The 27,570-nt window shown below is 32.6% G+C and overlaps 1 protein-coding gene across 4 annotated transcripts; it reads left to right on the plus strand.

The window, feature by feature from the left end:
- The first annotated feature begins 270 nt into the window (after window positions 1–270).
- Window positions 271–26,882, plus strand: LOC108911336 (DDB1- and CUL4-associated factor 1). Of its 4 annotated transcripts, none has more exons than XM_018716247.2 (25): window positions 271–619; window positions 680–848; window positions 952–1,089; window positions 1,146–1,458; window positions 1,511–1,584; window positions 1,642–1,731; window positions 3,775–4,182; window positions 7,194–7,327; window positions 7,384–7,522; window positions 9,631–9,846; window positions 9,912–10,191; window positions 10,526–10,635; window positions 10,699–10,981; window positions 11,044–11,189; window positions 14,426–14,626; window positions 14,679–14,806; window positions 14,863–15,075; window positions 18,504–18,693; window positions 18,873–19,081; window positions 19,138–19,222; window positions 19,280–19,489; window positions 19,558–19,759; window positions 19,821–19,978; window positions 20,280–20,340; window positions 26,364–26,882. In XM_018716247.2, exons 1-25 carry the CDS (start codon window positions 507–509, stop codon window positions 26,543–26,545), a joined length of 4,452 nt encoding a protein of 1,483 aa, XP_018571763.1. In that variant the 5' UTR covers window positions 271–506; the 3' UTR covers window positions 26,546–26,882. The 4 variants fall into 4 exon arrangements, with proteins under 4 accessions (XP_018571763.1, XP_018571764.1, XP_018571766.1 ...); XM_018716248.2 differs by having other exon boundaries at window positions 26,370–26,882; XM_018716250.2 differs by having other exon boundaries at window positions 26,385–26,882.
- The last annotated feature ends 688 nt before the right edge of the window (window positions 26,883–27,570 follow it).

Genomic DNA, 27,570 nt, shown 5'->3' on the forward strand with positions numbered 1-27,570 from the left:
TTACCGATAACTCGATTGTCAAAATTGGTCGATTATGCCCATCACTACTCTAAATGTGTCTTCAGCACATGAATATATCGCAAGAATTAGTTGGATACAGATTTCCAACGGTTCGGAACCAATTCCTGTCTCCTCTTGGAACAGACCTATTGCTAAATTATTCTATTCTTTTGGTAATATTAGATTGTCATTTCAAATAGTTAATTCTATGGTGTGGAAATTGGTATTACTGTATTAGAGATTAGAGCATTGTTGGAGAGGGGAGAGTGATATTAATGGCGGAGAGTAGTTATTTGATAACGAATTATGTTTTCTCATTAATTTAACTAGCAAAAAACTTAATTTTAGTTTTAAAGAGTTCGTGAAAGCTTTAGTTATTAAATACGCTTTGCCTGAGTGTGATAGTATCTGTTTGAACAAAAATTGTATATTCTGGTTTTAATATTAAGAAGTTTGGTTAGGTTAATTTTCCTCATGCTGTTGTAGTGTAAATTAAAGTGTTAAACATGGCAGAAAATAGTAATAATACTTCGGTTATGACTGAACTAACTAACTTAATTCGCGCTTGGGAAGATGAACATACACAAGCGAATTATGATCCGGTACCAACACTTACGAGGTAATACCCCTTTTAGTTTAATTCTTTGCTATTGATATATCTAAAACTATTCCTATTTAGGTTAGCTGAAATTATTGAGGTAGAAACTGAAAACTATCTAAAAATGGATCCGGATCCTTTTGATGAACGGCATCCTTCTCGAACGGATCCAGAATGTAAACTGGGACAAATATTAAAAGCATTGTTTAGGAAAGACAACTTTATGAACAAGGTAAACTGTATGAACAAGGTAAAATACATACTACAACATAACTGTGTGAAAAAGAACATGATAAATTACTGTACTAATAATGCGTAACAACATGATGCAATATTGGACATTTTGTTTTTAGCTTGTAAATGATTATTTAAGAGACAGCTATTACAGTCGTAGTGGTGTAACAGGAAGAGATGTCAATCAACTAAACATTGCCGCATGTCGTTTGATGCTTGATGTAATGCCAGGTTTAGAAACATCGGTGGTTTTTCAGGTAATTTATTTTCATTCAACATATATAATAATACTAATATAAATATTATATTTTAGCCTGATATGGATAGTTTAATCCATCGTTTAATTAAGTGGGTCATGAATTCAATCGAACCCTTGCAAAGCTATGCTACTGGACTTCTTGCCGCAGCTATGGAAATACCCGAAATTGCAACAAGATTTAGAGAACATAATAGTAAATTGGTGCCTTTGTTATTACAGAGGTTACGTAGATTGAAATGTTCCTCTGAATTTGCACAGCACACCACAGCCAATTTAATTAGACCGTTTGCCCATTTATCATCTATGAGGTCTCCGCCATACAGAGGTGATAATATTATTAAGACACCATCACCTATATACAAATGGGGTAGGTAAGCAAAAAGTATTAGTTTAAAATTCTTATGTTTATTTGTGTTCAGTTCGTGAAAATGGAATTTCGAATTCGACAGAGAGTGAAGGTGAACAAACTTCATCGAAACCTGAAAATGTGGAGGTAAGGAAATTGCAGATACTTATAAAAAGCAGTTTAATTTATATTTTTTTATTATAGAACCGTGAAATAGATGCAAAAGTGCAAAAGAAGAGAAAAGTCTCTCTAGATGGTCAGGTGTCTACTCCATCTAGATCTGAAAATTCTGAGGTAAGCATATGAATACTTAGTAGATATAGGTTATGTTATGTATGTTTATAGCTGACTTTATAATGTGAAATCAAAGCAATTGGTTGGCTGAATTTAAAAACCCACCTCAAATTTTTTAATTCAACCAATCAACAGCTTTAATTTTTGGTTTTAATCTGAAAATTTTCAAGGAAAGAATTCGCTACTGTACAGGATGTACAAGTTATTTTAATAGAAATAGATTTTTTTTTATGACAAAGTTAATAACTATTGGGTTTTGAGATAATACATTGAAATTTTGTAGACTTATGCCATGTCGATACATTTTTTGATAAAAAAAATCAAAGCATAAATGTGGTATGAGTTGGCCTCCCTACTTTTTGTATGCAAGCCTATGAGTTTATTGTTTTTTGAATGAATTATTTGTCTTTTTATTTATATTTTTTTTTTCATTTTGTATAATTTTGATTTAGGGCATTGTTTATGAGATATTTTGTAACTTCTCGTAAAGTGAAACAAGTTAATTTTTAGGAATACTAAAGAAGTCAATTACAAATTTTAATTTTTTTGTGTTCATTTCCCCTGATAGTACATTCTTCAGAAGTATTTTAAAAATGTATACAAATTAAGCGTAATATATTTCATATTTCGAACAAGTTGATTTTTAGGAATACTAAAAAATTCTGTTATAGTCTTTTCGAAGTCAGTTGAACATGCAAAAAGTCTGGTAATAAACTTTAATGAGTTTAATAGGCGTTCCTAAAAAAATTTTCTGCTAAAGGTAAAAAATTATAATAATTTGTATATAATGTGTAGAAAATTTCTATTATATGTTCATTTGGCCAACAACATATTTTAATTATTAACGTCCTCAAACAATTTTATTATATTGGTGGTAAATTTTGTTTTGTTCCGTTTCAAAAGGTCTCCAAAATGCCATGTTGTGATAATATTAGTAAACAAAATATCTCTCTTATTTCTCCCTTTCGCAATTGTAATATGAATGATTGATAGAAGGTGCCTATAATAAATTTAAATTACCTAAATTACACCCAATTCCGCACTGCTGCACTGCCCTGCTGGGCAATTTATCAACCACTTGTCATCTGCTGTGATTTATTGCGCAGTAGCCCAATGCAACTGTGATCGTTTTCCTTTGCCCGTGCTTGCATTCTTCAACTGAGCGTATACATTTCTATCGCCTCCACGCCTCAACCAGACCTGTATATGGGTATGGGTATGGCTAAATAAATATGAGAACAAGTTTTTCAAATATTTCAATGCCGAGTTGCTGTTGGTTCTTTAATTGATATCGGAAAGACTACAAATTTTATTTTATTTAGTTCATTTCGACTCAAAGTGTTTTGTTAAGAAGTTCATTGAATAAGTTTTCTTATTTTGCACTTTTGTTTCAAAGATAATATTGTCTTTTTCTACATTTTGATGAAATCTGGCTATATTTCAGTATTTAGACCTTTTACAGGAAAATAGTTTGAATATATATTACATAAATGCGCACAATAGAAAATATATAATAGTTTTACAGAAAGCTACTTAAATAATAGCAAGATGCATGCCATTACAGCAATCTGCTTAAAAATCCTACCGTAAATCATCTGTATCTGGAATAATGGATTCGTCCAGATTTATGACAAGAAATAGTTTGACGAAATAAAAATGTTTTGTTTATTATAATTTTGACACCTTAAATCTTCAAAAAGGTGCCTAAATTTGAGGAGTTGATTTTCAAAACGCAGTTTTCGATTTTGATTGTTCAAAACTCAATTTGTCGTATTCAAAAAAGTTTTAAACAAAATACTACAAAAAATATTTTCTATTGTCAGGTGATTAATATAGGTACACTTAATTATTATTATCTTTATATCACCAACAATTTTTCACATATGATTATTACGTAATTATCTCAAAATGTGTTATGTTTCAAAATCTGCTTTTTGAAAATCAACTCCTCATTTATGTTTGCTCAAAGAATCTGTGGCAAACATCTGTTATTTTTTTCTACAATTTTTATCTACTAAAATCTTTTCTATTGTATAATTTTAGTCATATGACTTGGAACAATGTCCAAGAAGGAAAAAATTAAAACTAGACAATAACCCCCCTCCGATATTCCTCGGCGACATGAGCCCGCAAAAGGGGGGCGTCTTATCAGAAACCAGCAATTCTTCTTGGGCTGAACTAGAAAGTTTCATGATAGGTACCGTCCAAATTTTCCCACCAACTATAGCCACAAGACAAATTTTGATATTAAGGTACCTAACACCGATGGGCGAATACCAAGAATTTTTAAGCCACGTTTTTGAGAACGATGCGCTGGAGTTAATTTTGTGCTACGTTAACGTGAGATTGACTAAAGAAGCTAGGTTAGCATTTGAGGCACTTAAATATCTTGCCGCATTGTTATGCCACAAGAAATTTTCAATCGAGTTCATCCATTGTAAAGGACTAGAAGTAAGTAGTAAAGTTTTATTATTTTCAGTTAAAAATAAAATACGAGGGGGAACAAATTGGTAAAAAATGGACACTTACATCCTTTATTTAAATACTTCCCATAATTCCTCCTTAAATTATAGGAAATCCTTAATAAATTTTACTACATCCTTGTAAATCTCAATACATCCTAGTAATTCCTTAGTACAATTTTACAAATTTTTCTTCAGTCTTGAAATACGCAAATTAAAGAAAAATGTTTGTCCTTTTTATAGTTGAAAATGCTCTCTTTGTTCTCTTGTCGTAGGGAGAATATACAATTTGTTGATGTGTATGCATTGAAAAAAAAAAGTGGGCAAGAATTTCTGGGTCAGCTGGGTCAGATTACCTATACTGATCCGGGTTCGATACCTGGCATCGGCACTGGCAATGTCGATTGATAATGTTTGTCCGTGTTTTTTCAAGTGTAGTCGCCGGTAGTCGCTTTGGGGGCTGTCTCATTTCTGTGGTGTGTTTTATGTTTTACGATATTAACTTGTAGTATACAAGACACTAGAATGGCCACTGAACTTAACTGCTTAAATGCTTAATATAAACATTATTACAGTTGAAAGTGATACTGCACATAATAAAGAGATATGACTACAATTGACTATTGATATCGGACAGTTTCCTCATGACAATATCCCCACCTTTATGTTCTTTCTCTTTCCTTTCCATGCTTTATGAGTATGTATCTGTTGTATTCTAACCCATTATTACAAATGAATACGAATCTCAGCTTTGAGCTTTGAGGACAGTTTATACGTTAACCCCTGTGGCGATTGTATAGGTATACGTATACTTTTTAGAGTAAAAATACAAATATATTCTTAACCCTTAACTGCTAATAGTACGTCTCAGAGACGGGACTGCAACACACTATAGGCGAAATAACCCCTCCATTTAATATTGAATCAGTATCCCAAGAACGGTGACCGTGAATTGTTTAGTTTATGAAATATTTGGAATCAAATAAGAGTAGCCGTCTCTCGGACATGCCGTTAGTGTAAACGAGCAATTGTTATTTTTTTAATTTTGCGCTTTTTTCCTTTATTTCTTTCACAGATATTTAGTTTTATGATTACTGTGTACTATATAAAATTTACATTTTCAAAATACTAGTGTTTTTGTCTAACTTTTGGCATTTATAGATGTCAATGTTAAATTGCAGAAAATTTCGAGCTTTGTCCAAGATTATAATTTTTTAAAAGCTTGTATTATTAGTTGAATTTTCAACAAAAGCAACAAATTTCCAGATGTACGAATACAAATAACAAGTCGTCACTATTAATTTCGTAAATTTAGGCATAATATATGCATAATACTTATAGCCGTCTGTGAGACGTAGGGATAGTGACAATCTCATATATCCAACACATTAGTACTTAAGGGTTAAAAATATAAGTTTTCACTAATTTCTAGTAATACATTGGGTAACTATTGGTAAATACTGTGTGAAAATTTATTAGTTGTGAAAAATCAGATACAAATACATTTTTTATTTGACTGTGCATATATTGTATTCTGCTTATAGATTGTAACATTTTCCTATTACAAAGGAGGAGGGTCTCTAAGGCCGATCTTTGGCCTAGTTTGTTTTTGTCTGAAAAAATCAGAAAAAATTTTTTTTAGTACCTACTAGTAATACTGAATCGTTTCCACCCTAAACGGACCAACCCCCTCATCCTCCTTTCCCCCTCCACCCTTTTAAATGAGAGACACGCATTTACATTGAATAAAACGAAAAAGAAAAAATCAATAATTATACATACATCTTTGTGCCACTTTGAATTTTCTGAATTTACAATTGTAATCAGTGATCCAAGAAAGTTTCTGTAAACAAATACTTGAGGATTTTTAATTTTTTTGTCCGCCATATGGAATACGTCATTTTGAATTTCATAATTCTGCCTTCAGATTCGTAATCAGAGATCCAAAAAACCCCACTACACAAAAATTCATGCATTTTAGACATTTTAATTTTTTGTCTGCCATTTTGAATTTCGTGATTTCGAGTCCAGATTCGTAATCATAGACCCAAAAAACCCCATTACAAAAAAATTTATGTATTTTGAAGATATTTCAATTTTCTTGTCCGCCATATTGGTTCCGCCATTTTGAATTTCGTGATTCTGAGACCAGATTCGTGATCAGCGACCCAAAATACTCTTCATATGCAAGATTCATAGGAATTGAATGTCTTGTACATCTGTAAGCTCTTTAAAGATTCCACTAATAAGCGATGGTTTCCCTGGCACTTAAGGGGTGGAGGGGGAAAGGAGGGTGAGGGGGTTGGTCCGTTTAGGGTGGAAACAATTCAGTATTGCTAGTAGGTACAAAAAAAAAATTGTTCAGATTTTTTCAGCCAAAAATAAATTAGGCCAAAAACCGGCCTTAGGGGCTCTCCTCCTTTATATTTTTAATAATTAGTTTTGAGAGTTTTTATATCTTGTCAAATAAGTTATTATCAATTAATTATGGACCGGTTAGTTACAAATTGTGTTTCACATATTTTCTATCAAAATCATAGGAGAGGATGTATTCAAACTGCTGAAATTTTTGTATACGAAAAAATTTAAGCAATTATCCTAAACACTCAGCCTGACTAAAGTTTAATAAAACCGATTTCCAAATTTCATTATTCCGGTGCTTATCTTCAAGAAGCAACAAGAAACTAATACAATACACAATGCTCATACAACCATTCAAGTACACCCCGGTAAATCCTCAGTACCATCCTGTATAAATCCTGTACATACTTTCAAATTCCTGTACATCCTTGGACAATAAATCCTAAAAGTTCTAAAGAAATTGTTATGGATATGCACCGCAAATCTCTGTGCTCTCCCTTCAAAAAAATGTATTTTTTATTTTATTTTATCCGTGGGAAGAAGTAAAATGTTCTGTTCATAATTTCTATACTCCGATTAGGTAATTTCTCATGAAATTAATGACACAATATGAACCTGCAATTAAATTAATTTTTTTAGACGTTATTAGAAGTGCCTAGACCCTCTATAGCAGCGACAGGTGTATCTATATGCTTATACTACTTGGGTTACTGTGAAGAAGCCATGGAGAGAGTATGTTTACTACCTAAATTTATCATCAGTAACTTGGTTAAGTAAGTTTCTTGATGTTTTATTGTTCGATATATTTTAAGTTTATTTCCCATTGCAGATATGCTTTATGGCTTTTAGAATGTTCCCACGATTCAGGTCGATGCCATGCTATAATGTTCTTTGGACTGACTTTTCAGTTCAAGGTTATTTTAGAAGAGTTTGATGCCCAAGATGGCTTGCGAAAGCTTCATAACGTGGTAAGTTTAAAACAGAATTAGGGGTGCTACCACAGTAAAGCCTATGAATAGCAGATGTCTCTAAATAACCGACAATTTTGCTTTCTTGAGATTTTATAACGAGGTTTTCTGTTTATCACTAAGACACGAATATATTTATAAAATTACCTTTTATAACCGATCAAAATAACTCATTTAAAGGGAAAAAAAAGAAAATTGTTTCCTGGACTTTTATAAGTGTGAAAATGGTAAAGGGGCTTATAATATTTGAAAAAAAAAAAAATAAATGCTAGAGCAGGGTGGCGGAGAGTTGATTTGGGTGGTTGAATAGTTTTGAAAAATTGTGTCATTGGAATTTCTGGCGAAAGTTGACGTCAAACAAAACAGTATCCAATACAAAAGTTGTAGATCATGCAAAAATCTACAACTTTTGTAGAGGTCACTTTTTAAGATAACCTCAAAGTTTCCGAGAAAAATGCGAAAAACACTTTTCTGATTTTTCGTTTTTTATTTCTCATTTCCGCAAAAATAATTTAGTTTTAATGAAACTTGGTGAAAGTATACATTTATGTGTCTTAAATAACCACAAATTTGTTTAGATAAAAAAATCAAGAAGTTTCCAAGATATTCATTTTTCCGGTTTGAAACACTTCTTTTCAAAGAAAAATTCTATTTAGAAAAATCATCGTACAGTTCTGCTGGTACAAAAACATGCTCAAAAAAATAAAAAATGGCTTGCAACAATGAATTTTTCAGTAATTGTTGATAATTTGTTTAAATTTTTAAACAAATTAGCAACAATTACTGAAAAATTCATTGTTGTAAGTAATTTTTTATTTTTTTTACATTTTTGAGCATGTTTTTGAACTGATTACAGATTTTTTTGTTTCACCATAAAGCATGTCAAAACGAAAAAAACGATCACCAGCTGAACTCTACGATGATTTTCCTAAGTGGAATTTTTCTTTGTAAAAAATATGTTTTAGACCGGAAAAATGAATATCTCGGAAACTTCTTGATTTTTTTATCTAAAAAAAATGTGGTTATTTAAGACAGAAAGGTATACTTTTACCAAGCTTCGTCAAAATAAAGTTATTTTTGCGGAAATAAGAAATAAAAAACGAAAAATCAGAAAAAAACCTGTTTCGCATTTTTCTCAGAAATTTTGAGGTTATCTTAAAAAGTGACCTCTACAAAAGTTGTAAATTTTTGCATGATTTACAACTTTTGCATTGGATACTTTTTTGTTTGACATCAACTTTCGCCAGAAATCCCAATGATACAATTTTTCACAACTTTTCAACACCCCAAATCAACCCTCTGCCATCCCTGCTCACGCATTTATTTTTTTTAGGTTTATTATAAGCCCTTTTACCATTTCCACTTACAAAAGTCCAGGTAACATTTTTTTTCTCAAAGTGATTTGGTTTTACTATTAATAGTGGATGGATGACATAGCGCCGGATTAATGTATACAGGGTGTCCCATAAGTAATGGTACATGGAGCAACAGTAGATTCTACACACTGATGTATGATTTAGAGGTCACCAAAGTGAAAAATTTGATTCCATTATTTTTAAACAACCTTTTCAAAATTACTCAAATTTTGAGGATCGGAAGTTCTTTGAGGCGAAGAATTCAAAATCAATCATGTTTTTCCTGTTACATGTTAAAATTTAATTTTTTTTGCTTCCTAGTATATCTGCCTCTGCGATATATTTTTTTTATTTTCCTATATTTTTATGTAAAAATTATCACTACATATAATCTTTAAAGTTTCGAAATAAATGGAAACTACTTCCAACACAATAATCTTAACACTATAATGTTTAATATGAGAGGAAAAAAAATTAATTTTCATTTTTTTCTACTAAGATATTGTTAAAGTTTAACATTATTCTTCCACACATGTTTATTTTTAGTTACAAACTTAAGTTTAAGCCAATTTAATTTTTTTTTTAATGCATTTTGTCAATTATTATGTAATGTGCTTTATTTTAATATTAATGTGTTACATAAAATGAAACCTCCTTTTTTTTATCACATTATTTTTTAGTCCCAACTACAAGTAATGAACGCCAAACTTTTTAAGATTTCCTTTATACTCTATAAAAATTATCTGTTTGCAGATTGCTACTTTACCCATACTTTTACCTGACAATGACACCGGACAACTGAACGAGGATCAAGAAGGGGCGGCACGTCAGATCGTGAGACATGTATGTGTGGCTTACCGTCGTTATTTGGAAGCACACTTGAACGCCAAAGTAGAGTTGATAAGGCGGTCACAGTTAAGGCCAAATGAACGGCTAGCCCCGGCTCTGCCTTCTCAGCCTTCATACAAGGTATATTCCCTTGTTGATAACATTTTGAAATGGTTATTCTTACTCCTTTTTTTTTTTTATTTCAGGCTTGCAAGTCATCACCGGAGGAAATCCAGCAACAAATCGATATGTTATTTCAGAATATGCCGTTTAGGAGCCACTGGGTTCCCGTCGATCATCTTTTGAAACTCGGTGGCATTACTTTGCTGCTAAAGATTATCGCTTTTGCTTATGAGTGGAACTATAGCGGGAGAGCCGAAACCGTTAGAAGTGCTTTAGATGTGCTGGCGATTGCTTGTGTTATGCCTAAGGTGCAGTTACTGTTTTGCGACAGAGTAGACCTGCCAGAAGAAACTCTAACTGTTGGTAAGTAATCCTATTTGGTTATAATATTTATACAGGATTATTTATTTGGATGTGATCTTAATGGGGATATCCACAGCTTGTATGTGCTTAAGTGCAAAAAAAAGTTACCATTGTTACATTTTTGCATCACAATCTTATTTAACACTTTTTGCGTGTTTATGCTGGATTTGTCCTTAACAAAATGTATTACTAAATAAATATGAGTGTGAAAGACACATTTAACGAGTGGCTCTGTGAACATTCTCAACCTATTGCCAACAGGCGTAACATTCATTTTTTAAAAAAATAGAGTTAACTTGGAATAAATCTATTTTTAAATGGACATTTTTTCCAGGTCTGAACATAATATTAGGTGCCGCCGAAGGGGAAATAGTAGCCGATGCAGACGTGCAAAAGTCGGCTCTTCGAGTTATCGGAAATTGCGTTTGTGCCCCCATCAATAGGGTATGCGTTAGAATTGCGTATAACTTTCTTCGAAAATTACTTCCTGTTTTTATTTCTGTTTAGGTCGGCGGCAGTATGGCGCGATTTTCTCAAAACGCGACAAATTCTCCGAACAAAAAGTTAAAATTTAAGAGTTCGGAAGAACTGATACAAAAGGTCTGGGATTGCGTTAGGTCCAATAGTGGCATAATGGTGTTGTTGCAGTTGATGCAGGTCAAGACGCCCATAACGGACGCTGACTGTATAAGGACCCTGGCATGTAAAGCCTTGGCAGGTTTGGCTAGATCTGAGACTGTGAGACAAATTGTTTCCAAATTGCCTTTGTTTACCAGTGGGCAACTGCAAAGTAAGTTAGCTCAGTGTAAGAAAAATAATACAATTTATATTAAAAAAAATGTATATTTTTAGACTTGATGAGAGACCCGATTCTCCAAGAGAAGAGACAGGAGCATGTACTGTTCCAAAAATATGCTTTGGAATTGTTGGAATTGCTCTCTGGGAGGGGAAACCACACTGGTAATGAATTGGAAGCATCGCTGGTTAATATTCACAGGGTAAGAATATTTTTTGATATAAGCAATATGCATTAAAAAATTTTTTTATAAAAAGGATTTGTCACTATTTTTAAAAACATTGTATTTGGTATTGTATTGTGAATCTTAGTTTTATTGACATCTGATATTAACTGATTGAGGTGAACTACATAATATCAATCCACCTGATGTGAAATGACAACAGGGCATGAACAGCCCACTTTGGCAAAACAAGCATGGCCGAATATATCACTGCTTCATTTATTTACATTTAATTTATTAAGTTATTGGTTTACGATAAGGTGTAAATTTTTAATTTTTACTGAAATCAAAATGGAATTTGTATGGTTAGTCCAGTTAGTGTTTCAAAAAGTCCATATTTGGGTGAATCGTATATCCAAAGAGATTTTTGGCTTTTTAGCTTTCAAATATCTCAAGATCTGTTTTTTTTTAAAAGAAGCATTTTTCCAAGAACTTTTAAAACCTATTTTAAAAAATTTGATTGGGTTGAATATTCACAGTTATTCTAATTGTTTATAAGTACAAAAATTCGACCAATATATAAACAAACGCCAGAGCTCTCCTAATTGACAGATTCGAATTTTTCAAAAAGTGTTGGAAAGCTTGAAAGCCCTTCTATATGTAATTAAATTTTCAAGTACCTAAGGGCCTTGGTTTTTGCTGTGCAAAATTTTGAAAATTTGCAAATTATTTTTTCAAAATTGGATTGCAAAATTATTATGTAAAATCTATCTAACCGATTTTGATGAAATATGGTGATGGTTCTACATAACATGAAGTTTTCTTGAGCCAAGTATGAGGGTCCTATACCCAATTTAAAGCCCCCAAAAAAATTCTGTGAAAAGTAATGTTTTTTAACCCAAACAAAACAAATAAAATAACGAAAACACAACAGATTCAAACAAACATTATTAATTCATTTACACACAACAACGCAATCTGAGGTTCAGGGAACTCGACACGAACTCATTTGGAAAGACTTTATCTATCATTAAATTAACCTGAGACTCTAAAAACTAAGTAGACTGGCCAGTGTGGAATCTAAGGAAGAACTGTCTTCTTCGGAGATCTCTTCCGAATTCGACACCTCACTAAGACATACGCACTTCTTGGGTACAGAAGTTTCAGTTCTTATCATACTGGTGGGATTCCTGAATATCGGGGATTGAAATGACTTAACTATACCATATTAATAGTTACCTAATAACCTAGATTTACATTTGTATGAATCATTCTGTGACTAACTGAACTTACAAGTAACCCTACACCTTCCTCTCACGACTCCGTATAGCAACACAGGGCGGATTAGTCAACTTCGTTTAATCTATTTTTCCAGCTTGGAAAATCCGCCTAAAAACCAGCTATTTCATCTATTATTATTTTCTTCATAACATTCTAATAATTTATTTAAATATCTTGGAATTCTTACGCCTTTTGGAATGTATTTTGTGCGTTATTAGAAATGCTGATTTTTTCCCTTAACCATGGGCTAAACCGACGCCGCACAGTTTTAATTTTTTTGGTATATTTACGGACAAAATTCTTGTTACAAAAGAATTTTCATCCAATCGTAGCAAATTTTTTTTTAAAATACTCGTGAGCATCTGTACTTTAAGCAGGAATTGCGGAAATTTGGATATTCTTAAGTCCTAATTTTTTGGCAAGATATTTTATGCCTAACCACGCAATTTACGTATTTCAACTCTGCACATATTTTTGGACAAAAAGCTCGGGGATCCACAAATTTCATGCAGTCGTAGCAAATTTTTTGTTTAAATACTCGTAAACATCTGCACTTTAAACAGGAATTGCGGAAATTTTGACATTCTTAAGCCCTAAATTATGGCAAGTCATTTTATGCCTAATCACGCAATTGACGTATTTGAACTCTGTGCATACTTTTAGACAAAAAGCTCTAGGATCCAAGATTATTAAAAATATACGTTTACAGAGATTGACGAAAATTAAAAAATCGTAGAATACAGAAACCAGACAGCACTTTTACGAAAGTTTTTAGTGCGAATCCGAATCTCTTCAAAATTGTTTCATGATATCAGGATTTGAGATATCCTAAGCTAAAAGGACGAAAACCATTGTTTTTCGATAACTTTAAAATTATATTACATTTTAAATTAACCAATTATTCTAAAATCTATATACCATCTGAAAGTATGACTCAAGCCCGTCCAAACCCATTTTTAATTTGTTTGGTATATTTTTCAACTTATCTATATCGTTCAATGAAGTTTAACGAATTAGCACTTTGAGAATTTATCAAAAATCCCTTGAACCCATTATTAAATCGTAGCAAAAGTGGATATTTATAAAATTATTTAAAAAAAACTGCTATGATTCGAAGGGAATTTCAAAGCCTAGAGCTTTTTGTTAAAAAATATGCGCAGAGTTCAAATACGTGAATCGCGTGAATAGGCATAAGATGGCTTGCCATAATTTAGGTCTTAAGAATATCGAAATTTCCGCAATTCCTGTTTAAAGTACAGATGTCTACCAGTATTTAAAAAGAAATTTACTACGATTGGATGAAAATTCTTTTGTAACAAGAATTTTGTCCATAAATATACTAAAAAATCCTACTGTGTGCCGGTTAGTCGATACGAGATGCCCAACACATGGCCCTGACGGTCTAGGTCAACTTATCCAAAATCATTTGCTAAATTTCATTAGGCCTTCTCCGAAGGATGGCTGGCCAAGCTTTGCAAATTTATTACTGCCGAAGACAAGAGACGACTTTTATGACGATGCCAAACCCACTTGAAAATCCTTAAATTTTCAATAATTATTGTTGACTGAAATATTATACTGCCTGAGTTGGCCCATCCGTTCCGAGAACTAACAGATAAACTGTCACGAGTCCAGGCTTTTGTTACAAGTAGTGCATCCAATTCGTATAATTCGTCTAATGCGGGAACTGCTCCATGCAGCATTCTCTTAAGGAATTATGCGGGATACTCAAAACATAGGCGAAATTTGAAGTTCTCACTCTCATACTCTGCATACTGCGATATTAGCCTATTCTGTCCTAAAAACAAAGCTCGAAGTGACGTTTTTCTGACATTTATTTCAGAACTCCTAACTTGCGAGTTGTATTTCTCACTTAGAACTGGAAACAATATTTTTTTCATTTATATGCCACATTTAGAAGTAGGAATTATATTTTTCCAACTTGTAACTAGCTAACTTGAAAAATTGAAAAAACATTTATGTTTTTCTTATAGGCTAATGTGGTGGCACAGACAAAAATTTTGTTCAACGACAGGCAGTTGCTGCAGCTGATCCACCAGCATTTAGTTCAGAAGGGCTACACGGACACTGCCGGGATGTTGGTTAAAGAAGCAAATTTGAGTAATGCAATCACCTCAGTAAGTGCCCAACATCCTACCAAATTCAGATATTCTTCTACGTTAACACCAACTAGAGTGAGTAACGATGAACGTGTTGTTTGCAAAATATTACAGTTTGTTTCTGCAGATCAGACTGTCATTCTCTTCGCCAAACATTCACCGTGCTCTGCCTTCCATGAATTCGACTGAAAGTACTTCTAGCGCGGTAGTGAACGGTGCCACGGGGACATCTCCAGCTACCATCAAAATTATAAAGTAAGCGCTTCTATCTAATTCATTAGAATCCGTGAGCATTAATTTTTTTTCCTTAGGAAAAATCAAAACATAGCGGTTACACCCGTTCCGAATTCTCGCCTCCAAAAGCAGATCAGTTGCGAGCCTCACGTGTGGTTGCCTGAAGATATTTCTTCATCAGTGGAGCAGCCTAGAGTTACCTTGGACTCTATTATTACTGAATATCTAACCAACCAACACGCTCTCTGTAAGAATCCAATGGCAACTTGTCCCCAATTTAACCTATTCATGTAAGTGTTAATTTTACTCTAATTTACATAACGCCTACACTCCTGTAACAAAAATAGTAAACAGTGTTGTAGTATGTCCAAAATATATATTCACCACGGTTTTTTCTTCTTATTTTATTATGGGACGTAGCCAGCACTTTTGTTAACTGGAACTGGAAAAATCTGCTTACGTAGTGTTACAACAGCGGGGTGACACAAAATCAGTCCAACCACTAGACGTATTATCACTGAAAAATTAATTCAATGGGGTTTAGGTTACAGTGTCATGGTGGTAATCAAAGAACTGTAACACTGTGAGCTTTGGCCATTTCATCCACTACATATCGTCGTTGCGCCTTCAAAATGCAACGTGCACATTTTCAGCGCAAAACGCATTAAATGCAGAATTCAATAAACAACATCAAATCGCCTAATCTGGTTAAAAAACAGCCATATTATTTTCTGACCGTCCGCAGTAAAATTAAAAATAATTATTGTAATTCTTAAATAAAAAAGGCCAAGAAAAAGTTTTTAACTCCACTGAACAATTTGATAAAATACTCGTCGCGTTTTGAAGGCGCAAGGATGATATTTCATGTAATTGTTTTTTTTGCCAATGGGGTGTTTGCCACATTTTCAAATATTATAAAGTGAAATAATGTAAAAATTAAAAAAAAAATTGCGGTCTTGAGCTACTTTTTTAAAAGTTAGGTTCACGCGGGGAGCAGCATATGCTAAGAGTGTCTAATCTTGAGCGATGTTGGTTCTTCAGAAAATTCATCTTTGAATATGAAGTTTTACAAAACATATGTGGAGCTAAACATAGTAAATGGCAAATTTTTTGCAATTTCCATATTTTTCTGGGATATGTTTACTCGAAAATTCTGCGGTGAATGCAGTTCTGTACGTTTGTAAGGAAATGTCTTCCTGCAAGTCTATTATCTCCATCTGGAGTAAAGGCTTTGAATGGCAAAACAACTTCACAGCCACATCAGTCCATTCTGTCACAGGAGAAACGTCATAAGATGGTGACATCTCTATCTCTGCGAAGTCTTGGAATCTTGCTGCAAATTCCTCCATAAGATCTGACATAAAATGTGAAAATACTGCAATGTCTGTCTTAGAATTATTTTTTTTATTCAAGATTTGTTGAAAAGTTAATAAACTCTTGACTTGCAATGTCTATCTCAAAGATATCCAGCTTGCGACGGAAAGAAGACACACTGTATCAGATCACATAGGTATTAATTTCCTATTTTCATTTAGGTTCGTATTGAGTGCATTTAAATGTTTCAGAATGTCTTTCAGGAAAGCCACAGCTAGCATATTGAGTTAGTTTGATAGGAACTCCAAATACTTCCTTGCTTCTTGTGCATCCAAGTTGTCTAAGAAGGAGGTTACTTCGTCTTTTATTTGCAAAAACGTTCAATCACTTGACCTTTACTTCACCAACGAACATTGTTGTATTGCAATAAGATCACACACAAAGAACTCGAAATCAGTCATGTAATTGTAAAATACAAGGAAAAATTATAAGGGTCACATTCAAATGCATTGTTATCTACAGAAAAATATTTTTTAAATAATTTATTTGAGTAATTTATACTTTCAAAAAATTTTTGACGGTTCAGTTTTTTACCTTCCAACTGTCCGAACCTGGACCGCAGTCCGTCAGTTGCCGACTGCTGGTCTAGTACACCATAAGTTAATAACAACGGTATACGAATTGCATAAAAATTTTTGGATTCAAATAAAATTAATAAAAATCTATGTAAGGGGTTCTTAATGAAATTGCTTATACCTTTCATATTAATTTTCTTTCACTACACTACACATTCTTTTAATGCAAACACCTAGCTAATAATAATTGTACTTCTAATATTGCGTTTTTTTTATTCAAATCGTGTTCCAATGAACCATTTAATCATTCCCCCTTTTCACCATGTTGTTGGCAATTGTTCTATTTGTCGGTTGTGATAAGGCACATCGTCTATGACAATAACTGCACCAGGTTTGATTTAAAACGAAATAGATGTAAACCATTATACAAAAATCTACATTTATTTTTGATAATTATTAATTGTTGTCCTTCTCAGTGGATGCCTTTAATATCAGAAAAATTTTCTAAAAATGCTTCTCTGCTGTTGTCTTTGAATCTTGCGATACCTTGGGGCCATATGTCATTCAATTATTCATGTTTTGTAGAAACAATAATTTTTATAATATACTCTCGTTGCCATGCTACAGTTTTGTACTTCTTTCTATTAACATATTTTTTCGATTTTCTTTTAAGGAGGTTTATCGGGTACGTCTAAAATCAAATGAGAGTTTCTGTAGATTCGCTAGTGACTAATGTAGTAAGGCTTTAGATTTGACAACGTTGCACTTGACTGGCGCGCTCGGCTCAGCATTCGCTCGCTTGCATTCGATCATTCTGTTTGGATGCTTAAGCTTGAAATATACATCATATGTCACACCTGCGAATTTCAAATAATACGCTACGTCGAGAACCGCGGCGTTGCCGCTATCACGCATATGGAGGTTAAGTTAGTCAACGACAGCAGATTGTTTTTTTTATTAGGACGAAGAGGAAGAAGATGACGATATGGGTGGAAGCGATGATGACAATTCCGACAATGATGGTGAGTTTAAGAAATGCCTATATTTTGTTTTTAGTTCTTCAAGATGGTAGAAATTATTCGCTATGCGCAGTATTGCATTATATGGTTATGCCAACTATTTTTTATGATTCTGCTCGAAGGGCCACTTTATATGATCTTTAAGTAAAAAGAATTTATTTTATGTATAGTAAACAATAAAACTTTTCAGAATAATCTAGACACATCTTCGTTTTCAGGTGACGGGACTTTAAATCTTTAATCGGTTTTATAATAAAATCTGTCAATCTTCCTATGGATCACATATTTACCATAATTACTAGTTTTAATTTTTTTTCTGCTACGTGTTTTTTACTACTTTTTAACTCATGATAAACACCTTTGAAAAACACTTTTCACACTCACTGATGTATCTGTGTTTCATGCTTGAATTACACTTGTGAACAATGCTTCGTACGTTCTTGGTCTGTTAAATTCAGTCGTTTACGAGTACTCCGATTATCAGTTTGGTCAATAACACTCGCATACGATTTCATTTTTAGCAACACTTATTGGAATCAGTAAAATGTGAAAATAATAACAGGTTTTTTCCCACTTGTATTCTTATGGCACTCACTGACACATCTCAGCTGAAGACAGACGGGGTGGGATTAAAAAAAAACACTTCTTGTACATTATAAGCAATTATGGAGATGGTCTCTGATAAATGTATCGGTACACTATAAATTACTTTATCGTGTTAAGAAGTAGTAAAAAATGTGGTTTGATTTATTTATGACTCTACTGCCTACTATTTTGGGACCGGAGTGTAATTTTGTTATTTTTCTTTAGACCGCACAAATGCCCTGACCCAAAACCAAGAATAACAACTGCAAATAACTTTGCAATTAGATGTGCCAGAAGGTCCATTGGCTATCAATCGAAAACTTTGGACAGGAGATTCGTACATTCCAGGTTTTGTCCTGTTCAGACAATCAGATCGACAACTGATGAGGGATTTTTCACCTGCGCCAAATTCATGGTAAGTTTTTTAACATTACCTTTTTTCCCATCCAGCCGCTGCCATTTCTGAAGATGCTTCAATTTTATTCAACATACCGATAAAAGCTTTTTAATTTTTTACTTAACAGAACCAAAAACTAAATTGAATTTGTACAGGGTGAAATACATTTGTAGATTCTCAATTATTCATATTTTTAGCCTGGCGATCACTCAATAGTGGTAGGGGATTACAACGGAGAAATCCACCTGTTCAGCTTACACACAGGCAACGAAATCCACATGTTCTCTGCCCACGACAATTACATTGTCCATGTTGAACCAAATAGAACAGGAGAATTTATGCTTACCAGTTGCACGTGGGGTAAACCGGTTTCGGCCTTGTGGAATATGAAAACTTACGAAATGAAGTAAGTTACCTCCACTAGGTGGTATTCGGATAGACTTATTGCAAATTATATTTCAGAATCCCTTTTAACGACGAAGAATACGTGGAGTTCAATAAAGTAGCGCAGGACAAAATACTGGGCACTAAGGGGGAGATAGCCACTGTAAGTTGAATAAATTATTTACTTCCGATCGAAGTGTTTGTGACTGATTTTTTTTAGATATACGATGCAAACACTGGGAATTCAATCAGCCGACTGACCCCTTCCAACAGCAACCAGTATACAAAAAATAAGGCGACTTTCAGTTATAACGATGAGTTGGTACTTTCCGACGGTGTTTTGTTCGACGTCAGCTCCGGGAAGCAGATACACAAACTAGACAAGTTGAACCAAACACAGAGTGGAGTCTTCCATCCTAACGGCTTAGAGGTTAGTATTTACCCGTTAAAATTTGATAGACTTTTGTATTAACAAGATTTCTCGTGTTTTTTTTTTAGATAGTATCGAATACCGAAGTGTGGGACATCAGAACATTCCATCTCCTAAAGACCGTTCCGGTACTCAATCAGTGTTCCGTGATATTTTCTCCTGTAAACACCGCGATATATGCCATCTCTATGGAGCAAGAAATGGATGACGGAGACTCCACCTTCGATTCAAGCTTCAAGACTGTGGATGCTATTGACTATTCTAGTATAAGTAAGTCATTTTTGACGATATTTCCTATTTTCAGTAACTTATGTAAATAACCAAATTTTAGCAACATTTGATGTTAAAAAAAGTATTTACGACTTGGCCACTAACCGTTACGACACCCAAATCGCCATCGTGGAAAATCAGGGCATGTACAATTCCGTTCAGGAATCGGTAGTTCGTTTGTACGACGTGGGAAGAAGAAGAGATGATGAAGACGAACAGGTACAAAATTGTTCCTTTAGCGTAGACGTTGCTCACGAATCTTGTGATATTTTAAATTTATTATCGTCTCTAGTATTGCTTTTATAGTTATATATTTCTTACTTATTAATTGATTGTGATGTTTGTTGATTTATTTTATCATAAATAAATTGTTTCTTAAATGAGCCGTAGTCTATATTTGTTGTCTTCAGTGCTAACTAAATTTTTGAGCATGATTTAATCAAGAATGTTGGAATACTGGCTAGAACGGTACAAGTATGTTTGACTTAATTTTTTTGAAATAAATTGTTTTTTTTATTAGGACGAAGAGGAAGAAGATGACGATATGGGTGGAAGTGATGATGACAATTCCGACAATGATGGTGAGTTTAAGAAATGCATATATTTTGTTTTTAGTTCTTCAGGATGGTAGAAATTATTCGCTATGCGCAGTATTGTATTATATGGTTATGCCAACTATTTTTTATGATTCTGCTCGAAGGGCCACTTTATATGATCCTGCTCGAAGGACCATTTATTATGATCCTGCTCGAAGGACCAAAAAAATTTAATTCCAGGATGTATGGAGATGCACAGAGCGAATAATATTAATAAAAATATAATTTTTATTTAATGATGAAAATGTCACTTTCATTAATGTAAAAGTGAAATAATCGGGGTGTATACCAATATGGAAAACTGGAAATGTCAGGGGATTTCTTAAATTTTTATGGAATTTTTTCAAATTCCAATTAATCAGTCTTTATTTACAAGGATCTTGCTGAAAAGTAAATTTTCTACTAATAATAATTTGACAGCTACAGTCTACCACCTGTTTCGTAACTTCGTTGGTCGCCTGTCATGAAAAAATAGTTTATGCAATTAATTTCCCATTTTCTTTTTTTTAAATCCTTATTGTAACAAATTTAATTATTGTTACATGGTAGAGATCTTGGAAACTTAAGCTCAAGAAGCTTAAATGGACAAAGTGCAGAATTTAACGTACCATAACGAACAAGTAATATTCCTATTCATTGGCATATTCATAAAAAAATTGGATATATCTTCTTAAAAATTTGCTGAAACAATTATTTGAAAATATTTTTTAACCTTTCTCTTAAAATGTGATTTGTTTTATACAGGATGTCCCGAAATTAATGCAACAAAATTTGATCACAGATTCTTAAGTCAAATTTAAGGGACCCGTATTTTTTACTCTTGCAAAGTGGCCCCCTCTTTCGGAGTTACAGCTCCTTGAAATCAGCCCCTAAGAATGATCTTTTTTTTATATCTCAGAACCCTGTTGTACGCGAATCACTAGATTTAGTACACGGGGGTTTTATGACGTGGAATCTGATGGTGCTACGCTTTTTGGCGGGGAACCCCTTTAAGATAATTTTTCGTGGTCCCCTCGTCTTTGGAGCCAAACAAATATAGTGGCATATTTAAATTTCTTAAAAATTATTGGTCCGCTAGAAAGCCATTAAATTTAGAAACTTTTTTGTCTCTTGATATTTATTTCGTAAAACGCAATGTTTTTGAGAAAAATGTCAAAATGTGATCGAATGCATATCGTGATTCGTCATTTTCCCCAAAAACATTGCGTTTTACGAAAAAATATGGAGACAAAAAAGTTTCTAAATTCAATGGCTTTCTAGCTAAATAATAATTTTTAAGAAATTCGAATTTGCGAACAAATTTTTTAGGTTCCAAAGACAAGGGGGCCCATGAAAAAGTATCTTAAGAGGGTTCCCTATCAAAAAGCGTAGCACTGTCAGATTCCACATCTCATAAAACCCTTGTGTACCAAATTTAGTGACTCGTACAACAGAGAGAAGAATCTATAACCAAATTTTGTTGATTTAACTTCGGGACACTATGTATAATGGTAATAATTATTTCTTTTTAAATAAAATCGAATATGGCTTTCATATTTCAAAAAAAGAACCTAACTATGCCTGTGAGAGGAATATAAAAAATAACATCAAAATGACTCAAGAATTTCTTCAGTTGGTCTATAAAAAGTTACAACTAAATTTTAAAAAGAGCGATTTCTATTTCTAATTATTAAAAAGGGGCTAAGCATTAAATTCTGCTCTACTTTGTCCGTATAACATTTTCAGTATCTTCGTTTTTCCGAGGTCAGTTGAACATGCATAAAAACGCCTAGCAATAAAATTTAAATGAGTTTCATAGACGTCCCTAAAAAAATTTTCTGCTAAAGGTAAAAAATTATAATAATTTGTATATAATTTCTATTATATGTTCATTTGAGCAACAACATAATTAATTATTTGTCATCAAAACATTTTTTTATATTGATGGTAAATTTCATTTTGTTCCGTTTCAAAAGGTCTCCAAAATGCCATGTTGTAATAATATTAGTAAACAGAATATCCCACATTTCTCCCTTTCGTAATTAATTGTAATATGAATGATTGATAGAAGGTGCCTATAATAAATTAAAATTACCTGAATCACGCCAAATTCCGTATTGCTGCACTGCACTGCTAGGCCATTTGTCAACTACTGAATTTATGGCCAGGTCACTCAGTGCGGCTGTGATTGTGCCGCGTTTGTCCGCATGCTCATTCTTCAACTAGGCGACCAGACCTGTATATGGGTATTGCTAAATAAATATGGGAACAAGTTTTTTCAAATATTTCAATGCCGAGTTGCTGCGTCAGTGACCGAACCTGGTACATGCTGCCAACCTCTTGGTTCTTCAATTGAGATCGGAAAGACTATACCATATCCTCGAATGTTCTGACCTTGGTTTAAGATGATATTTCTATTATATCACCCAAGTTCAGGAGTTCAAACGTGGATNAAATGGACAAAGTGCAGAATTTAACGTACCACTAAGAACAATATTCCTATTCATTGGCATATTCATAAAAAATTGGATATATCTTCTTAAAAATCTGCTGAAACTGTTATTTGAAAAGATTCTTGAACTTTTCTCTGAACGTGATTTGTTTTATACATATAATGGTAACAATTATTTCTTTTTAAATAAAATTGAATATGGCTTTCATATTTCAAAAAAAAACATAAAAAATAACATCAAAATGACTCAAGAATTTCTTTAGTTGGTCTACAAAAAGTTACTGTTACGAAGTGACGTGCGGTAAGAGTGGTGAGCACAGTGAGGGAGTCGAGGCGTCACGCGTTGACAGACATTTGCCATGTATATATTTCTTATCTAGGGACAGTTACCACACAGACATTATAGAGTGCAGTTCACTCCAAAACTTTATAAAAAGCAAACCGTAATATAACAATTAAATCATTCTATCATTTATTTCATTCAAACACATTGTACAAGAAAAATACGGTCCACTTCAAATTCACAACAGTTACAACTAAATTTTGAAAAGAGGATTTCTATTTCTAGTATTTGTAAATATTAAAAAGGGTAAATTTTTTTGTCAATGGCTAAGCATTAAATTCTGCACATATTTGTCCATATAACATTTTCAGTATCTTTAAGGGCCTGGTGTTTAGTCTTTCTAGTCAGTTGAACATGTATAAAAACGCCTATCAATAAAATTTAATGAGTTTCATAGCTGTCCCTAAAGTATAAAAAATTTCTGTTATATGTTCATTTGAGCAACAACATATTTTAATTATTTATGTCGTCAAACAATTTTTTTATATTGATGGTAAATTTCATTTGTTCCGTTTCAAAAGGTCTCCAAAATGCCATGTAATAAGTAAACAAAATATCCCACTTATTTCTCTCTTTCACAATTTCTAATATGAATGATTAATAGAAAGTGCCTATAATAAATTAAAATTACCTGAATCACACCAAATTTCGCATTGCTGCACTGTACTGCTAGGCCATTTGTCAACCACTGAATTTATAGTCAGGTCGCCCAGTGCGGTTGTGTTTGTGCCGCGTTTGCTCACGTGCTCATTCTTCAACTGGGCGACCAGACCTGTATACCGGTATTACTAAATAAATATGGGAGTTGATGCTTGATGCGTCAGCGACCAAACCTGGTACATACTGCCAACCTCTTGGTTCTTCAGTTGAGATCGGAAAGACTATACCATATCCTCGAATGAAGGTTCAGTTCTGACCTTGATTTGAGATGATATTTTTATTATATCACCCAAGTTCAGGAGTTCAAACGTGGATTAAGGATAGTGTTTCTTGAACTGCCGTTTATGAGGGAGCAAATCAGTTCAGTGAGAAAATATAACCTATAAACATAAATACCTACTCCACAGATTTGACAGTTTACTATGTCAAATTTATGATGATATTAAGTGCAAAATTGCAGTATTTGTCATGAAAATTGTCCATTATTCAAATCAATAGATATGCAACAAGTAATATTTGACGAATCATTTCAATAAATGGATTTCTAACTAGTTTCATGCAAAGTTGAGATTATCAAAATCTATTGTGTAAGTGGATAGATAGAATTGGGGATGAAATTTGTACTTCTATTAAATTTAAGTGTTTTTTTAGTAGCCATAACATACAGAATTACACCTTTACAAAAATAATTGTAGTATTTTACTATACATTTGACGATTTGACAATATATATGTTTTACTACCAAAATGAGGCTAAAATATATTCTGCTTCCTCTTTGCAATTTCAGGAATACCAACAATTGATTACTATCAGTTTAACTGAAAAATTACTTAGAAACGGTGGTACAACTATTTTTGTTCACTTAAACGTCACTGAATGTCTATTTGGTACGTTTGGGCCTAATAACTTTTGGGGATTCCTGTAGTGATAAACGAATTTAGTTCACATCACAACTACTTAAAAATTGGCACCAAGTGATAAATTTTTTTACGGAATTTTAGGAAAGGAAATTTTTGCAATAATATTTATTTGTTTGAATACAAAATAAGTGCAGCCTAAATACATAATAGTGTTTAAACAACTAACCCACTCTCCTTCAAAAAAATTTAAATAAATGTTAGTTGAGGACAGGTTATGTTATTCTTTATGTAAAATCTAAGAAAAAGACCTAAATCGTAAAAATTATTTATTACATTATTTTAATTGGCTACAATTATAAAAACACATTTTTGACCAAAGAAATATTTGTTGATTTTGTATTGTACTATTTAATTTAATACCAGGTGTTTCATTTTTGCTGTTACATTTTGATAACTTCAAACAGCTATAACTTTGTTAACTTAAATGGAACACCCTGTATTTTCTTACTGTGTCTATAACCATTGTTATGGTTGCCATTACTACTTTTAGGGATATTTACAATTTTCTATTTTTTGGACACTTTCTCGTATCAGATCTGTTGTCAAATTGGCCATGACCATGACACTCCAAAACAATTAAAATTACTTGACATTTGTCAAGTTAGTTGTCAAATTATTGTTATGTCTGTAATAGTTTTTGGTGAAAATTTAAATAAAAATGCCTGGGGATTGTTTAAATTATACTTAAGAGGCTTATTTTAATTTGTTTGTTATTTATGGAAAAAAGCAGCAGATTCTCTACATGTTCTTGAAATTACTTTGCCACATTTTCCATAAATATATATTTCAAATTCTATAACTCCTAGGTATAGAGAATATTTAATAAAATGACCCCCAAACACGTAGAATACGAAAATATGTATAATAATACATATGGTGTCCCATTTAAAATAACGAAGTTGATGTCGACTTCCGGTATAACCAGAAGTACTGGAGAGTTCTAGACATTTTAGTTGTGTTTGCCCCAGGGACATTAACGTGTTGCCAAATTTTTAAATTTTTCGGAGCAGTACTTTCCTAGATATAGATCGATGCAGTTCCCGGTGGGACACTCTGTAGAGAAGTGATAAATTTGAATAAATGCAAATGTAATTTGAATTATTCGAATAATTCTATTATTCGAACTGATAAATATTTAATATGAATGACAATCATGCATACTGTATTTGTATCCTCAACTTGTCTTGACATAAATCCATTAAGATCTTTTTTTTTGAATAATATAAATTTGTTGTGCCATTCAGAATTTCCAAACTTTATAATATAATTGTTGGAATATTTGAATTATTTGAATAATGTAAATTATTTAATAATTTGATTATTTGAATAAATATTGAAAAAACTATTCGAATACAAAAATAATAAAAATTTAAAAAATGTCCCAGTCCTAATATAGAGTATATTGTATCTCGCTAACAGGAAATTTTTTAAATCTACCTGAAAAACATGATTTTTTCTCCAAAATTTGGTATACACCCTGAAAAATCCATTGTTAATTCAGAATTATAAATTCTCTTACGTACAGTGATGAACAGGAATAAGTAAAGTATAAGAACAGTCCTAATTAACGTACAGACTGCTGTAAATTGTTGTGCTACTGGCCTGGTCCATCTCTGTATGTAAGTGTCAAGGAATGAACTACCACACATTTCAGATCAAGTGGTATTTTATTTAGATGGCGACAACAATGATAATAATGACAACAATGACGATGATAATGGGGATGATGACGATGATAATGACAGTGATTCGGAAAGTTGGACTAGTCTCTCGACTGGAAATGATAGTTCAATCGGGACGGAATCACTTCTAGGAGATCTACTTTTTGAGTACTAGTAGTAGCTGATAAGATCAAATTTTTGTGTGATGAGTAATCTAGTTCTTGAATGTTGGTGTATATATTTATAATGTAATTGATTATAATTGTCTGATTTGGGATCATACGTTGCTGTGCAATAGTGCTAAACTATTTGCACTTATGATTTTATTTATACATTTAACGAAATGCAGAGGTATTATTTCTCATTTGATTTTACTTTGTCATCATGGACTCGATTTTTACTATCCTGTCCTGTGCTGTTAATATCGTATTTTTAATTACAGTTAATTTTGTAAATATTACTTAGATATTGTTAATCACTAAGTTGTGATTACTTTCACGTACTTGAAGTAAGTAAACAAATATTTATATATCTGGTTTTTTATTTCAATTCCTATAACACAAGTAACTATTTTTTTTAAATAATAAGTTAAGAGGGCTCTATAGCAAATAGGCAACCAGCAATACATTTTTATAGATTTTATTACACAGTTTCTTTAAATATGAATTAATGCGTAAATAACAGACTTTCCCCCATTTTAACGCAGATTTTCTATAAAATGGACTTGGTTTCAAACTCAAATTACCTTTTGGTGTAAAGAAATTTGTAATGTAGCGTCAAATTACAAATTTCTTTAGAACAAAAAGTAATTTGAGTTTCAAACTAACTCCATTTTATAGAAAATCTACGTTAGAATGGAGTAAAGTCTGTTATTTGTGCATTAATTCATATTGAGACAAACTGTGTAATAAAATCTATAAAAATGTATTGCTGGTTGCCTGTTTGCTATAGTGCCCTTTTAAGGGTGATCTTAAGAATATATCTTAAATAATGTTTTGTTTTTTAAATGACAAGGTAATTAAATTTCAATAATCTGAATTGGATGTTGGACGAAATGTAGCTTTTATAAAAAATAGTTATACAATGGGGGGCCCATAAATAACTACATCATTTTTAAAAAATTCAGAATTTATCTTTTTGTGTTACAAACGTTAGTCACCTTCGAAGTACTCTCCATTAATAATAAAACACTGGTTCATA

The sequence above is a fragment of the Anoplophora glabripennis genome, unplaced genomic scaffold (assembly GCF_000390285.2).
Source record: "Anoplophora glabripennis isolate ALB-LARVAE unplaced genomic scaffold, Agla_2.0 scaffold511, whole genome shotgun sequence".
In the NCBI taxonomy this organism is placed as follows: domain Eukaryota; kingdom Metazoa; phylum Arthropoda; class Insecta; order Coleoptera; family Cerambycidae; genus Anoplophora; species Anoplophora glabripennis.